The following is a 16,177-nucleotide window of genomic DNA, read 5'->3' on the forward strand; positions in this document are numbered from 1 at the left end:
TTTTTTATAATTAATTTAATAATTAATATTATTATAAAAATTTTTCCTTTTAAAATAATATATAAATATTAATTAAACTTTTATATATTTATTAAAAATAATTTTTAAAAAAAAAAAGTATTAATAATAAAAAATAAATTTTTAAAATTTTAAAAATTATAAAATAATATAAAAAAACGTTAATAAAAAGTTATAAAAACGTAAACGAAATATTATAATAACCGTTATTAATTTATAATATTTAAAATAAATTAAATAATAAATTTATTGATAAAAAACTTTAAAATTTAAAACCGAAAATTTACCTTAAAATTTATAAAATTTTTTAAAATTTTAAAACGTATCGATTTATTAATATATTAAATAACGTTATTAAAAAATTATTTTAAATTTTATAATATTTTTTTTATATAATTTTTAAAATAATAACGAATAATAATTATAAACTTATTATTTATATTAAAATTAAAATAAAATAAAAAATAAAAAATTAAAAAAATAAAAAATAAAATAATATATAATAAATAAATATATTATTTTATAAAATAAAAAAGTTAACTTATAAAATATAATTAATAAAAATCGGTAAATAATTTAATTAATATATTTAAAAAAGTTTTATAATTTAAAAAAAAATATTTAAAAAAATTATATAAAAAAAAAAAAAAGTAAGCTTTAAAAATTATAAAGTTAATAATATTTATTTATTAAATATAATAAAAAAAATTATAAAACTTTATAAAAAATTTTAAAAAAAATAATAAAAAAAAAACTAAAAATCGACCTAACTTTTATATATTTAATAAAATTTAAATTTATATATTTAAATAATAATTATATTTATATTTATATTTTTTAATTATAAATAAAATATAAATTTATTTAAAATAAAATAAAAAATAATTAAAAAATTTTAAAAAACTTTAAAAAAATAAAAATAAAAACCGCTTATTTATTATTAATATAAAATATTTATTAAAATAAATTATTATTATTATTAAATTAATTAATTAATTTATTATTATAATTATATTAAAATAATAACACGTTATTAAAATTTATATAAATAATAAACTTATTATTAATATTATATTATATTAAAAAACGACTTTAAATATTATAAATAAACTTAAAATTCGACGTAAATAAAAATATAAAAAAAAAAAATATAATTAAAATAATTAATTTTTATTTATATAATTTAAATATAAAAGTGTATATTATAAAACGTTAAAAACTTTTCGATTTTATTTTAAAAATTTTCTTATTTATTATTATTAAAATAATAAATTTTAATTATATTAAAAATAATTTTAATTTAACGGTAAACGATATTTTAAATAACTTAATTATTATTATTTTAATAAATATAAATTATAATAACTTTTTTATAATTTATATATTACTTTAAAATTTATAAATAAATTAATAAAAACGATTAAAAATAAAAAATAACTTATAAAAATTTAAAAAAAAAAAAACTATTTATTATATTAATAAAAAAATAAATAATATTTATTTTTAAATTAATTTTATAAATTAAAACTTTATTATAATAAATAAAAATATCGGTTTATAAAATTAAAAAAATATTAACGAATATTTTTAATAAATTTACGGAAAATATTACGAATTTTAATATTTTTTTTAATATTAAAAAAACCAAATTTTAAACAATAATTTTCTATAAAATAATAATAAAAAATAACTAAATATAAAAAAATATTACTAACTTATTTATAACTTTTAAAAAGTATATTATATTTATTATTAATATTAATAAATTAAAAATAAAAATAAATTTATTTAAAAACCTTATTAAAAAAAATATAATTACTTATAAATATAATAAAAATTTAAACTATAACATTAACGAACTAATATTAAAACTATATCAAATAAATAACGTAAAAAACGTATTTTACTTTAATATAAATCTTATTATTATTATAATAATTAAATATAAATACGAAATTATTTTTAAAAACGTCGTAATATAACGAATTAAATAAATATTAAAAATAATTAAAAAATAACTTTTTATTAAAATTAAATTTATATTTATATATTTAAATATTAATATAAAAATAATAAACATTTTTATACCCTATTATAACTATATTTAAATATTTTTTATAAAATTTTTAAACTTATTTCTTAACAACACAAACCGTTATAATATAACAACGAATAAAACTAAATATAATAATAATTTTATTATTATAAAAAAAAGAATTAATAATAATTTAAAAATAAAAAAAACGGAATTAAAAAAACTATAAAACTTAAAAAAAATAATAATAAAAATAAAATATTTTACGAAAATTTATATTATTATATAAAAAACTAAAATAAACTATAAATAAATCGTTTTAATTCTTTTATAAAAAAATTAAAGCGAAGTTTTTTAATAAAATATTCTTATAATAATATATTTTACAATTTTTATAAATTTAAAATTAATATTATTTAAAATTATAAAAAACCGCTATTTATAAAAAAAAAAAATAATTATTATAATATTAAAATAAGTTTAAACTTAAAAGGTTTTTAAAGCCTTTTTAAAGTTATATAATATTTATAACTTATCCTTTTTAATTAAAAAAGAATAAATATAAGTTTTATTTTATATAATTACTTAACAATAAACTTAATATTTAAACTATACTAAATAACTTTTATAATTTATTTAATATATATAATATAATAAATAATAATTATTATATATAATAAATTTATATTTTAAAATTTAATAATTATAATAAATTATTAAAAATTTAATAAAATTTAATAATTATATTAATTTTTAATATAATATATAATAAATATAATAATTTATATTATTTAATATAAAATATATATTAATAAATTATTAAATATTATTATAATATTTATAGAAATATAATATAAAGCGTATAATATATTAATAAATATAAATTAAAAGTTTTAAATTACTTAATAATAAAAGTTTATTAATTAATTTTATTATATAATTTAATTTATTTTCTTTATTTCTAAAGTTATTATTTAAAATTTAATAAGGTATTATTAATTTAACGATTTATATTAAATTATAATTCTATAAATATAATTATAGAATTAATTAATTAAATTATAAATAACGTTATTAAAATAATAATAGCCGTAATATTATAAATAACTTTATTTTATATATAAATATAAGTTAATTAATAATATAAATATTTAATAATTATTATAATGAATATTATAATAAATTATATTTTAAAATATATATTTATAAACCTTTATAACTTTTATAATACGTTTTAAAAAGTTAAAAATAAAGATTATTTATATTAATTTATTTTCTTTTAAAATTATTTTAATTATTTTACTTTATATATATAACTTTAACGAAACGTTATATAATTATCTTTTAATTATAAAGCTTTCGATATTTATTTCTAATATATAAATAACTATTAACCTCTTTAAGATATTAATATTAAGAGTAATAATATTAATAAAATTATTATTATATTACCTACCTTTTATTATTTCTTTAAATATCCTTATATTATATCTACCCTATATTTAAGATTATTTTAATATATTAATAATTTAAAAATAATATATTAAACCTATTAATATAATTATATAGCTTATTTTAATCCCTTTTTTTATTTTAAATAGTTTTTTTTAATTATTATATATTTAATTTTATTTATTAAAAGGGCTTTTATTATTATATAAACTATTAAGTAATTAATATAAAATAAACCTTTAATAACTTATTAAATTTATATTTAAAATTTAAATAATTTTATATATTATTATAAAGTTTTTATTAAAATTAAACTATATTATATTAATTAATGCCTTAATAATTAATATAAACGTAATATAAGTTATATATTTTTAAATAAAGTATAAAATAATATATTTTATTAAACCTATATCTTACTTAATTTTTTTAAAGATTTTAATTTAAAGCTTTTTAAAAAATAACATTTTATATTATATTTAAAGTTTTATAAGTAATAATATATAATATCTATAAAATTATTTATATTAAAAAAAGCGCTTATAATATATTATTAGTTTATAAATTTAAGTTAAATTAAAATATTTTCAATAAAGATAAGTCTTTTATTTCTTTTTAAATCTCTTTTAATATCTTTTTAAAAGGTGGACGCCTTAATAGTAAGGAGTGCCTCTTTTAATAAAGACCGGTCTTTAAATATATATTTAACTATTATTTTAAAAAACTTATTAATATTTATTATAATATAATGTTTTTAAAGTAATATTTTCTTTAATTTTATAAATATATTTATAATAATTAAATTAATAAAAGATAAATATTATTTTTTATAAAATCTATAAACTATAAGCTTATTATTATTATTAATATAATCTAAGATATTTTAAACTTAATAACTATTTAAATATATTAATATATAATTATAATTATTAAAGGAATTATTAAGGTATATAATTAAAGGTATAAACGTTAAAACTATAATATAAAGCTTTAAATAAAAGCTATTAATAAATTTATTTAAATAATATTTATTATAACGCCTTATTAATATTTTATAATAAAATGCTATAAAATATTAAAATAATTAATAAAAAATAATAATTATAAAATATATTAATTTATTATAATAAAGAATCTTTAATAAAGGGGTTAATAATAATAATATTATAATTTCTTTATAATCGTTATTTTTTTTATAAATAAAATTCCCGGTAATAGTATATAAAATAATTATATATATATAATCTATTATTAAACTTTAAAATATATAATTCTTAACTTAATAGTTTCTTTTTTCCTATTAAATTATAATGAGATAATTATTATAATATTTATAGTATATTCTTTAACTATTTTAATATATCGATAGCCTAATAACTTAGTAACGAAATATTAGGGGATATATGCATTTAATACTCTTTAGACGTAGCTATACCTATTAGTTATAGATGTTTCCATATAGTGACATATGCGGCTGGATGGCATATCTCTATGCAGCGAGGGTCCAGTCAAGGTAGTCCGCGTCACTGTGCCTGGCCACAAAGTCCCTATGCCGCTAGCAGGCCACTGGCGTCCGATTTTCGATTTATGTAGCGCATGCATTGCTATAGGCGGCCACTTGTACCCGCATTTATCGCCAAGTTCACGAATCTGTTGCACTTCCAACGCCCATGCAAGCTATACGAGAACGATTGCATAACTTGCTAGGATAGATTTCGCTAGTCCGAGAGATCTTACGCCTGGCTAACCGAGCTCTAGAATAGTCTGAGGCGGTTTACCCAGGGAGGTCAGCAGCAAGGCGACTCCAACCTTTTCTGGCTCCCAACAATGAGTGGCATGAAAGGTGGAGGGAATAGTATGAAGGCCGCATTTTCGAATATACCGGATGAGCCAGAAGGTTCCTCCTGAATAGAGACTTATTCACGTTGCCGGAGTTTGAGTTCAACGGGGATCCGAGGCGACAAGACCCGCTGACGGTATGGATCGAATGCCTGAACTACGAGTACACCTGCTCCAGCCGGAGATACGAGTGATACAAACGCTGAGGGAATTGGTACGATGCACGGAGGAAGAAGCTTGTGAACTCGGATGTGCCAAGGTCACACGAGATATTCAAATCCATATGGAGCGATGGGTCCTCGTTTGTGAAGAGGTCCAGGCTGAGAGAGCCGTGGAACCTGTGTGATCGGCCTTATTATTTGCATAGCAAAGCTGGACGCGGTCATGTCATCACTTGAACCCATCGAGGGGCAGAATAACCTGATCACCGACTACCCCACCTAACGGCACAGAATTACCGTGACGACAAGCGGAATGCAGAGCGTCGTACCAACCCGCAGCAATGGATTCGAGAATAAGCTTCCTTGGTCGAGGCCGAGTGAAAGCTTAGGAGTGACTCGGATATCAAATCTGACGAGGGGGGCAAATGCGGTGTCGACGAAGCGATGAAGAACAAGGGAAGAAAGCCCAATCAATACGAAAGCGCAACAGCTGTGACATACCCGACGACGGGTCGCCTTTGAAGCGTTGAAACAGGATGTTTACGCCGTGCTCCCCAGCACACCATCTAACGATGCTACTCCGTTAACGATGACCCCATATCTCCGTCGCAGCCCTCAGACTGCGGCCAGCCAAGGCCCATCACCCGGCAGCAAGCTGTAGCCAATACATGCCTAAGGCCATGCAAAAGGCCATAAGCACCAGCATCTCCTTTTCTACAAGGTCGCAACATCTATGAAGAGGCTTGACGAAAGGGAAGAGGTAGAAATTAGGCATCGGGTTTGGCATGCTAGAAGAAAGCAGATATCAGCCTGCAGTCGGACATGCCTCTGGTTTATATGTGTATGTCCCTGGTTAGCGTAGTAGAGAAGTAATTGAGAAGGTAACAGCCCTTTCGTGACGTCCATCGTCAATGTAGGCAGGGCACGGGTTGTGTAAGTGCGGCGTGGTTAAGTTTGGTTGGGCTATTGGGGAATCCTTCCTCCAGCCCCATATAAAGCGTAAGACGAGGCGGGCGTTGCCCGTTCGCCGCAGGGTATCGCAATCCGAATGATAAAGCGGACCCTGCCCTGTTCTACCTTCCTATATATTACCGCCTACAAACCGGCCAGGGTTAGCCGAAGTTTGGTGGCGAGGTCCTAGCAAGTCCTATAGCCGGGATCAGGACGCACCCGTAGTACCGGTTCCTGCACAATGGCTGCTAAGGTATATAATGCTCCTGCTATCTCAAGTAGCGTGGGAACTATAGCGCAGTTGTGCGTTCAGAGACTGGGTCGTTTTTAGATATATATCGATTACACTTACGGCTGCCCTCTCCTTTTTATCCCTAGCCCTGTCTACTCTTCATCTCCATTTGGTTTCTTAAAGATGGACCAGCTTAAAGAAGCAATAAACACTAGTCTTGGGAACATGGACAATAAAGCAGATGTATGCATGCAGGCTCCTAGTGGCTGGGTAGCTCTTGTTGTTCCAGAAAGCGAGTCGAGAATCTATAGCGACATGAAGATCGAAGAGGATGTGACAATGGCTATCGAACCGATGGATACTGGGGAAGAGGTGACAACGGAAATCGATCCCGACGCAGTCAGCGCTCAACTATATCTAACGACACCTCACCGACTTCACATTGGGCAGGATGCTTCGCCTCAACGATTCAATGGAGCGAAGAAGTGTCACAGATTGAATTATGCAACTAAAACAGGACCAACCGTAGTAGCAAGCCCAAAACAGCGTGCTAGATTGGCCAGCAAATCTCAGCCGGGGCGGCGGCGTTCGGAAAGGACGATGAAACAGCAAAAGTTATCGCAATTGCATCATCTCTCCGGGCTTGTAAAACCCAATCTGGAGGCCTACTTCACTGAGAATTTCGAGAAGGCCCTAAACGGCTGGATATCGTTGCTAGTAAAGACCGAAGTTCCCGGGAATATCATGAGTATCGATTCCCGTTTTCTCGGCGCGTTCAAGCTCTTGGATGGGGCCAGAACCGGCGAAGATAGCACACGCTCCAGGTTTGCTTATATCCGGTTACTATGCTTATTTGAGTCGCTTGAAAAGGTGGTTTCGCGCGATAGGCGAAATGGATGGCTCCTGGCCCGACATTCCGGTCGACATGACGCGGCTGTCGCCACTGATATATATATGCGCGCTCAAGACCAGCCCATCTCGAGGGGGGAGGTAAAGGAGCGTAAAAGAGTTGCTAGGTATTGGAGAATACTAGGAGAACCTTCGCCAATCTTGGTCATTATCTACTCGGAAGCAGCCGAGGCTATTGTGTAAGTGCAACCCGTTCAGTGTATACGGACTTGGTTGAATGCCGCATAGCAGGAGGTCGCCGACCAAGATCGATAAACAGAGTTTTGAAACCCTAGCCTCCAGCATCTTGCGCAGTGTACCTATCGAAATCGTCCAGGCGTCTCAGCGCCTCGCAGAAATAGCAGAATTGGCAGCCAGATCAAATCAACACTTTGATGCGCGGGACATAATTTCGCAAGTTAAGATAGACTTATTGATCGGAACGAAGTACGCTTCTGCGCAGCACACATTCGACAGTTAAAAATTTTTGGCGGTCAGAGACATCCAGCGGGGATAGCGGTGTCACATTCAGGGCATTGAGCAAGACTTTGGTGGTCGTCGCTTCAGGCGAGGACTTTGGTGGTCGCCCTAAGCCAGACTTCGGTGGTTGTGGTCGTACCAAGCCAGCCTTCAGTGGCCGCGTAGAGCCAGGACTTCGGTGGTAGAACCAGAACTTCGGTGGCACCAAGCCAGACTTCAGAGGCCGCATGGAGCCAGGTCTTCGGTGGGTAGAATCAGGACTTCGGTCGGTAGAACCAGAACTTCGGTGGTAGCGTGGAGCCAGGACATCGGTGGTCGCGTAGGAGTAGAACTTCAGTGGTCGCACCAAGCCAGGGTGTCGGTAGTCGCATGGAGCCGGGCTTTCGGTGGTAGCTCGGAGCCGCAATTTCGGTGGTCGTATGGAGGACAAGGCAGGTTTCAGGGCAGCTGTCATATCGCCCGTCCATTTGTAGGCGCTAGCAATAGCCGCCGGTATTGAGGCTAAGCATTGCTTCCATAATGCCGCTCGGACATTGAGACATTTGTGGTGAGGTGGCTTTTCATGGCCCTCATGGTACTGTAGGGCTGGATGTGTATTATGTCACCAGCTACGGTGACGGCCCCGTTCCCGTCGCCAATGGCACAACAGAGCCAGATAGAAATTGGGGAGAAGAGAGTAAAATCCATTCAGCACTGTATTCCGAACTTCTAATAAAGACCTATCAAAATCAGCAGTCTTCCAATAGAAACTCGCCTATTGAGTGTCATCTGCACAACGGTGCATGTTTTGATCAAGACGGGCGGCGTAATGCGGCTACATGATGGCTAAAGGACGTAAGTGGTTTTCGGTAGCACCGTGAAAACCTGGTTTCATGTGAGCGTAGGTATATCATGAAACATCATAGTTAAGATAGTGGCTCGTACATGGGCCACAACTTGTTTCTCGAGCTTATAATCGCAAGCATCGTGATTCGTGATTCACAGCGGTGACACCTACTTTAAAGCAAGATTGTCACATCGGACAGTAGTTTGTAATAGCAATCATCTTCCGAAGTTATGCAGTGTCCGGGTACCCTTGGTATTAGGGACACCTAATAGGCTTATCGACTTGGGAGTCTTACCGGTCGGGGTTAATGGCAGTGAGGCCTGTTCAGCTATGGAGCCCTCGAGATCAGAAAGCGCGTCACAACGCGCTATGGGCGGTTAAGGCGGGGGCGGGGCTGTCTAAGTCGTATTTGGCCCATGAAAAGCACGCGAGGCGAGCTATGAAAAGTCACCCCGCGGCCGCTTCCTGTTATTAAGGCCGAACCACGGAAGTACCTCGATGTGTATGCTCGGCCTCGACGGCTAGCCTCAATTACGGCGGCACTGGCCCCTCTCTGACGTACAGCAGCCGGCCATCCTGTGATCCGGTCATAGTAGACCGATTGAACTGGGAGCCCTTGCAGTCTCAAAGGCACGTTAATGGACAGTTCCAGAACGAATCGCATCAGAACAGAGGTCGTACGAGGACGTCTGGGCGCGCTCACGACGCTATAGAATCTGTGGAAAGCCTGGACATAATGGTCGTACCTGTCCGAATAAAGTAGAGGTATCCGGAGATGAGTATTCCGATTGAATTCAATAAATCATATGCGTTATTGTAGAATTAACTTATATCTTTTAGAGTATGAAGTAACGAAAGTGTTCAATTTGCTTGCGGAGTACGTTGTATGATTAGTGTTCTACCTCAACTATTCCAGTCTTTGCATGTCAACCAATTTCTGCGAGGAATCAATATCGTCCGACTTCCATAACGAAGTCACAGTCTTCCACTGCGTGTAAAATCTCAATCCGTCCTTGCCATAGAAGTTCAATGAGCCGCCTCCGGCGATAGACTTTTTGTTGCCAGTGAATGAAAACATCGGTAACGGCACGGGAATGGGAACATTGATCCCCAACTGCCCAGCCTGAAGCTCTTTCTGGAACTTTGAAGCTGCAGCGCCGGATCTAGTGAATACAGCAGCACCGTTGCCGTAGGGGTTATCGTTGATGAGCTTGATGGCTTCGTCGAGGCTGTCAACGCTTAAGCACACCAGCACTGGGCCAAAGATCTCCTCGGTGTAGCACTTCATGTGTGGCTTGACGTTGGTGATGATGGTCGGGCCAACCTGGACAAAACAGTTAGCTGAAGCTTAGCTCAAGAGTAAAGACAGACAAACTTACGAAGTTTCCGTTTGGGTATTTCGCAGGCTTATAACCTCTTCCGTCGAGGAGAATAGTGGCACCCTCTGCCTCGGCACTGGCGATGAGATCCTCGACCCTCTTCTGGCTTTCGGGTGTGATCAGAGGGCCGAGATCAGCTCCTGGTTCAAAGCCGCCATTTACCTGTAGATTCTTGGCGCGACCAACAAGATCATGCAGCCATTCCTTTGTCTCGCCAAGTGTCACAAGCGCACTCAATGCCATACATCGCTGGCCAGCAGCACCAAATGCAGCACCGGCGATACTGTTGAGCGCCAGGTTCTTGTTCGTGTCAGGCATGATTAGTGCGTGGTTTTTGGCCCCAAGATTAGCCTGAACCCTCTTCCCCACCGCTGAGCCTTTCTCATAGATGTACTCTCCAGCCTTGTTAGAGCCGACGAAGGAAATAGCCTTGATGGTAGGGTCGTTGATGATATAGTTGACTGCTCGCTTGCCACCATGGATGATATTGATTACACCATCTGGGAAACCAGCCTTCCTGCAGAGCTCTGCGATGATCATAGAAGCTCCAGGCGTCTTCTCTGAGGGCTTAAGAACGAGCGTGTTGCCGGTGATGGTTGCAATGGGAATAGACCAGAGGGGGATCATCGCCGGGAAGTTGAAGGGGCAGATCGAGGCGACGACACCCAGAGGTTCTCTGTACGAGCGAGTCTCCATGTCCTTTGCAACTTCTAGGACTTCCCCGGGAATCTGCGTGGTGATGCCGCAGGCGGTCTCAACTACTTGAAGACCACGAAGAACGTCGCCCTTGGCATCAGCAAGAGTCTTTCCCTGCTCAAGTGTGATCGAGGCCGCTAAGCGATCCATGTTTTCTCTAACCAAGCCGGCCAGTCTGAACATTATTTGCTGCTTCTTCAGAAGGCTGGTCGCCTTCCATGCAGGAAAGGCACGCTCGGCCGAATCAACGGCCTGCTGAAGCTCCTCATCGGTGCTTTCTGGGACCCGAGTGACCGGCTGATTTGTCGCGGGGTCCCTCAAGCTGATCCACTGTGACGCTGCAGAAGGGACGAAGGCATTGTCCAAGAAGTTAGTTGTGTCTGATGGCTTTGCGATCGGGTCGTGGCTTGTTATGTATCCAGCGTTGGAATCGATGACGGGTACTTTTCCTCCGAGCTGAGACGTCGTTGAGTAGAGCCTGCTGGTAGCTTGGTGTGCAGCCATTCTAGAGGACTGAGGTACCGTTTGGAGCAGAGGTCGTAAGGCAGTTTGGATGGGACGAAGTCGCAAACGTCTCAACGGTGCGGCCATGATGGCTCTTCAAGTCAGGGAGAAAACGAAGCTTTGTTAATGAAGAAATAATTATGAACCCTGGGCTGGTTTCAAGAGGAGTTACTTAAAGAAGATGGTCCGTGAATGAGTTCATAACCGAGAATAAATGGGAGGGCTAACGGATGTACGATACCCTCGGGCATCTGCTGCGCTCCGGTAACCCTTTCGCCCCTGACAGCTCTCTTTAAAGCCGCCAGAGATCCACCCAGCATAATGTGTCTTCTGCATTATTGTCGCGTGGTCTATGCCCTTGTCGCGTTTGCTCTCCGGACCGCCGGCGTATTGAGGGTCTCACAGGCAGCGGATGGAGAGGCCGGCCGGACCGTCTCCACCCAGCGTGCTGTCACTCACTTACACGACCTGGAGTCGGTGTCTGGATCTAGCTTGCCGCTAGTGGTCCTTCATTTATTCAAGAGGTCATTCTGAGCCGTAATTATAGCTCCTACGCTTCAGTTGTGACATATCCGTGAAGCCTTCATTCGCTTTCGTCTTCGGTTGGGTTTCTTACGTGTTGGGTTTTGCCAGTAATCATGCCCGCCTATAACTTTCTTCGACAGACCAGCCTTGTTGCAAGCCCTGTGCGGGCTCGACAGGGACTTCTCAATGCAAGCGGTCTAGCGCGTCATCAACAAGGAAGACGAGCCATGGCTTTCTCTACGGACAGAGCTAATACAATCGGCTTCATTGGCCTTGGTGCCATGGGCAACCATATGGTAAGCTACTGCGAACCCAGCCCATGCCGTACTCTATCTGACTTGACTGGGGTAGCTCAGCAACCTGATTTCAAGATACAAGCAGCCTGGCGTTGGAGCCGAGGTTGGCTTTGCCTTGTGCGATGTCGATCAGGCGGCGATGAAGAGTGTGGTCAAACGCCAAGGCGCAGAACACCCCAACGTACCTCTCGTGAGCTGCTCATGTAAGTATATACTGTGGTACAGTATCGCGTACGCATAGCTAAAGCATAGCCCTGCTGACGATTTCTAGCGCCACATGATGTAGCACAAAGAGCTTCCACCATTATCAGCATGGTACCTACCGGGAAGCACGTCCAGGAGGTCTACGTGGGCCAGGGAAAGAGTGTCCTGAATGCCCTTAAGTCCATGAGCCAGGATCAGCGCGCAGCGACCCTCTGCATCGACCAGTCCACTATCGAGCAGAGTGTCAGCAAGGCGGTCGCGTTACATTTGAGAGAAGTTGGCGCAGATCTGGTGGACGCTCCTGTCTCTGGAGGTAAGTGGAGTGCTTCAGTACGTTCATGACAATAAACTCACCGATGCACAGGTGTGGTAGGCGCAGAGAAGGGCACTCTGGCCATCATGGTCGGCGGATCCAAGTCCTCCTTCGATCGATCGCTCCCATGCCTCCAGTCCATGGCTCGCAAGGTAACATACTGCGGTGACCTTGGCGCGGGACTTGCCGCGAAGATTTCGAACAAGTACATTGCCCATCACTCACCGCCAATGATGCATTCACTAACCGCGCCATATTACGTAGCCTTCTTCTCGGTATTACGATGCTTGGCTTGAGGTAAGAGAAAGCATTAGCAGACCCTATACTGTTCTCAATCGACTGCTAAAATGCGTTAGCGAGGCCATGCTACTCGGTAAGAGGCTCGGCGTTGACCCTCAAGTGCTCGCCGACATTATTAACAACTCTACGGGGCGCTGCTGGTCTAGTGAGGTGGGTTCTCCGGCCATCTCTATGCACTTAACATTTCGGCATCCCTACTTTACGAAGATTTAACTAAAATATCTGGCTAGATCAATCACCCAGTCCCTGGTGTCGAAGTTGGGGATTCTAGCCCTCCAGCGCACCGGAATTATGAGGGCGGCTTTGTTACGAAGCTAGCTCACAAGGATCTTGCTCTCGCAGTTTCCGCCGCAGAAGAGGCCAATGTCCCTCTTGCTATGGGACGGTGCGTTGAGGAGACATACAGGCCATTGGCCACATCCAAGGAGTTTAGAGACCGGGACTTCAGTGTCGTCTACGAAGCCCTCGATTCCCTAAGCTCCTCAGCGCGAACCTCTAAGCGCTAGATCATAGACAAGGTTTCCCCTATTGTTCATGTAGCAATATATCCCGACCGAAGCTGGAAGACGATAACGATTGGTCTCGTTTCAGGATGAGAATTCTGCCGCCACCACGGAAGTCTCACTGGGCTCGATGAGTACTTAAGAGTCAAGTATGAACTTGAGGTGCTCTGCTATTTATGACCGAGATCCTCCGTCTTTGTGAAATGTCACTCGTAATTCGTCGTATTTACATTGGACAGCAAGGCATAGTCAATCGGGCCAAACAAATCAACCCATGAGTTAAGCATCGTGCCATCCGATGCCAGATCACTTATTATCACATCCTCGCCAAGCTGATTTGACATAGTATTGTAGTCAACCACTGCCCATATTGCCTCTTCCTCAGCGAGGGTAAAACTCAAAGATTGCGATAAACTATTCAGGTGGCTACCTGAAAAGTCGTTATAGACTATTCGTCGGAGTATCGACGCCTTTTGGGGAACGTTAGCAGCTAGGGTACCGCAAACCGTGAAGTCGGGCACATTACCATTGTTCTGACATTACTCCAGTGCTGACCAATAATATCCAAATACAGCAAGGCCTCTTCGAGCAGAATTTGGGCTTGTTCGGAGGCGATCGAATCGGCGTCATACGTCCGCAAAGCAATGATGGATCCCGCGACGGTTACTGCATAGCCGCTGGACGATGAGTGGAAGGAGCAGCCTGACTTGCGTGCCTCTCGGATGAGAGCCATCATCTGCTGCGCATGAAGCCAGGCCATGTTAGATGATCGCTGGATGAAGCTGATGGGTGCAAGGTTGCGGCATGTGTTGATGCGTCGCCGTAGTAGGAATGGATGATTGAGAAGACAATAACAGAGATGAAAGAGTGCTCGGGAGAAGATGATCGGCCCTGTCGACTGGCTATCCACTACACCTTCGGCCGAGATATGTGGTTCGAGCATTTCGCTCACTGGTCGCTGAATCTCCAAGTATGCTTCGAAATGCAGAAGGTCAGATTCGATGCCGGCAAAGTCAGAGCCAGGATCCCACGGGGGATGAGGGCCTCTGATGTTGAAGTCCTGGAGCACATATTGCGCGCACCGCCCTAGGACATGCGCAATAGCGATTACCTGAGCAAAAGGGCCTTGTCGTTGGGCCACTGAGAGCGTTCGATTCGTCATCTCATCCAAGGACTGCGTCTTTGCCCAAAGCCCATCCCTCCATATTGATTCGGCACACGGCAGCTGCACGTGGCACGACGCATCGACAATAGCTGGCGGTCGACCGCGCCCGCAGGAAACCAAGCGATCCAGGAGGTAGACTGACCAGAACACCCGTCGCCGTTCTTCCTGTTCCGCATATGAAAGATGTGTCGCGTTTTCCAGCATCAGCCCGCAGTCCTGCGCCATCCGGACAGCTAGGCCAACTTTGACCCAAGCTGAGCCATGGCGCAATCGACCAGCTATACAAGGAAAGATTATTAGGGACAGAAATCATGATAGTAAATCGTAGTTTGCGGAATCTCCGTACCTGTAAAGTCAAACAAACCCAACAAGGCAATGGTTTGGACTGCCGATACGTCTGCCGCCTTACCAACGGTGAAACAATCTGACACAATCAACTTCCAAGATCTGTTTGCATATTCGATAGACATCTTCAGCTCACGGCCGGTAAAGTACGGGTGCGAGCAGAACCGAACAGCAGTGGCCATCACAGCTAGGACTAGATGCCTCGGAATGTCCTGTTTGGACAAGCGTTGCCGGAAGTTCTGCTCGTGAAAGAACGAGTACGGCTGGTTTTGGCAGTAAGTGAAATAAGAATCAACAACTGCCATGAAGACTTCTTCTGGCAGTCCAAAGTCTCCCTTCATGGTGTCGCTATTCTGTGACTCTTCGAATCTGTTGCGTTGCTCTGAGGTTGGAAATTCTATCCCCGAACTGCCCTCGACCTGTCCAGAGGGCGCTGGTAATCCCATGCCAGCCTGGTCGCTACCATCCAATAACGAGACAAGGCATCTTTCGATCCTATTACAATGGTCAGTCAGTCTTATGATCCTGTGGCTACAAGGCCGTAACGCCTACCGTTGAAGACTCGATCCCATGTTTTCAATTTTGGCCTCGAGCGTCGTGATCTTATTCACGACATCTGCATTCTAGCGAAGCTGTAAGTCGAGGTGCTAATAAACGGCGCTAAGCATGCAACAAGATTTAGGTGATACATGCCTCTTTTCTACTTAATTCGCCGGTTTCCCTTGCCCGATCAGACTCCTGTTCGGTGAATCGACAAGGCGCTTGCTGCCTCACGGCCTGCGGACGAGAGGCCTCGACGGGATACACGCAGTCTTGTCCTGTTACGTTCATGATCGTCAAGTTTGGCATGATAGTTATTACTTACCGACGCTGAGCCTTTGACATTGTCCACAGACAGGTCGGTCGCCGGTACACCGGCATTTTTTCCGCCTTCTCGGATCAGTACACGACGGCCACAGCCACGACAGGGATCCCAATTGCGTACCGACATTGCAGGCATGCCTGGGCGATACGCTGCACCGGAAAGTAGCTTTCGACTTTGCTTCCCATTGCGGAATTAGGAAC

At 38.3% G+C, this 16,177-nt stretch overlaps 4 protein-coding genes across 4 annotated transcripts; 2 read left to right on the top strand and 2 right to left on the bottom strand.

Annotated features, from left to right (window-relative positions):
* Positions 1-6,871: 6,871 nt before the first annotated feature.
* On the top strand, positions 6,872-7,780 carry PG985_009006 (uncharacterized protein; the record flags this gene model as incomplete). Its single annotated transcript, XM_066828774.1, has 1 exon — positions 6,872-7,780. One exon carries the CDS (start codon positions 6,872-6,874, stop codon positions 7,778-7,780), a length of 909 nt encoding a protein of 302 aa, XP_066683686.1.
* Positions 7,781-9,789: 2,009 nt separating this feature from the next.
* PG985_009007 (Aldehyde/histidinol dehydrogenase) lies at positions 9,790-11,461 on the bottom strand (the record flags this gene model as incomplete). The annotated part of the gene is made up of 2 exons (XM_066828775.1): positions 9,790-10,206; positions 10,262-11,461. The coding sequence occupies 2 exons, from the start codon at positions 11,459-11,461 to the stop codon at positions 9,790-9,792; spliced, it is 1,617 nt and encodes a 538-aa protein (XP_066683687.1).
* Positions 11,462-12,099: 638 nt separating this feature from the next.
* On the top strand, positions 12,100-13,605 carry PG985_009008 (3-hydroxyisobutyrate dehydrogenase mitochondrial precursor; the record flags this gene model as incomplete). Its single annotated transcript, XM_066828776.1, has 7 exons — positions 12,100-12,282; positions 12,338-12,485; positions 12,554-12,799; positions 12,851-13,004; positions 13,064-13,096; positions 13,156-13,249; positions 13,330-13,605. The coding sequence occupies 7 exons, from the start codon at positions 12,100-12,102 to the stop codon at positions 13,603-13,605; spliced, it is 1,134 nt and encodes a 377-aa protein (XP_066683688.1).
* Positions 13,606-14,092: 487 nt separating this feature from the next.
* Positions 14,093-16,103, bottom strand: PG985_009009 (uncharacterized protein; the record flags this gene model as incomplete). The annotated part of the gene is made up of 4 exons (XM_066828777.1): positions 14,093-15,045; positions 15,114-15,607; positions 15,665-15,735; positions 15,978-16,103. The coding sequence occupies 4 exons, from the start codon at positions 16,101-16,103 to the stop codon at positions 14,093-14,095; spliced, it is 1,644 nt and encodes a 547-aa protein (XP_066683689.1).
* Between the last annotated feature and the right edge of the window lie 74 nt (positions 16,104-16,177).

This window comes from Apiospora marii, assembly GCF_038362585.1.
Source record: "Apiospora marii strain CBS 49790 chromosome Unknown utg000005l_segment0_segment0, whole genome shotgun sequence".
NCBI lineage: Eukaryota > Fungi > Ascomycota > Sordariomycetes > Amphisphaeriales > Apiosporaceae > Apiospora > Apiospora marii.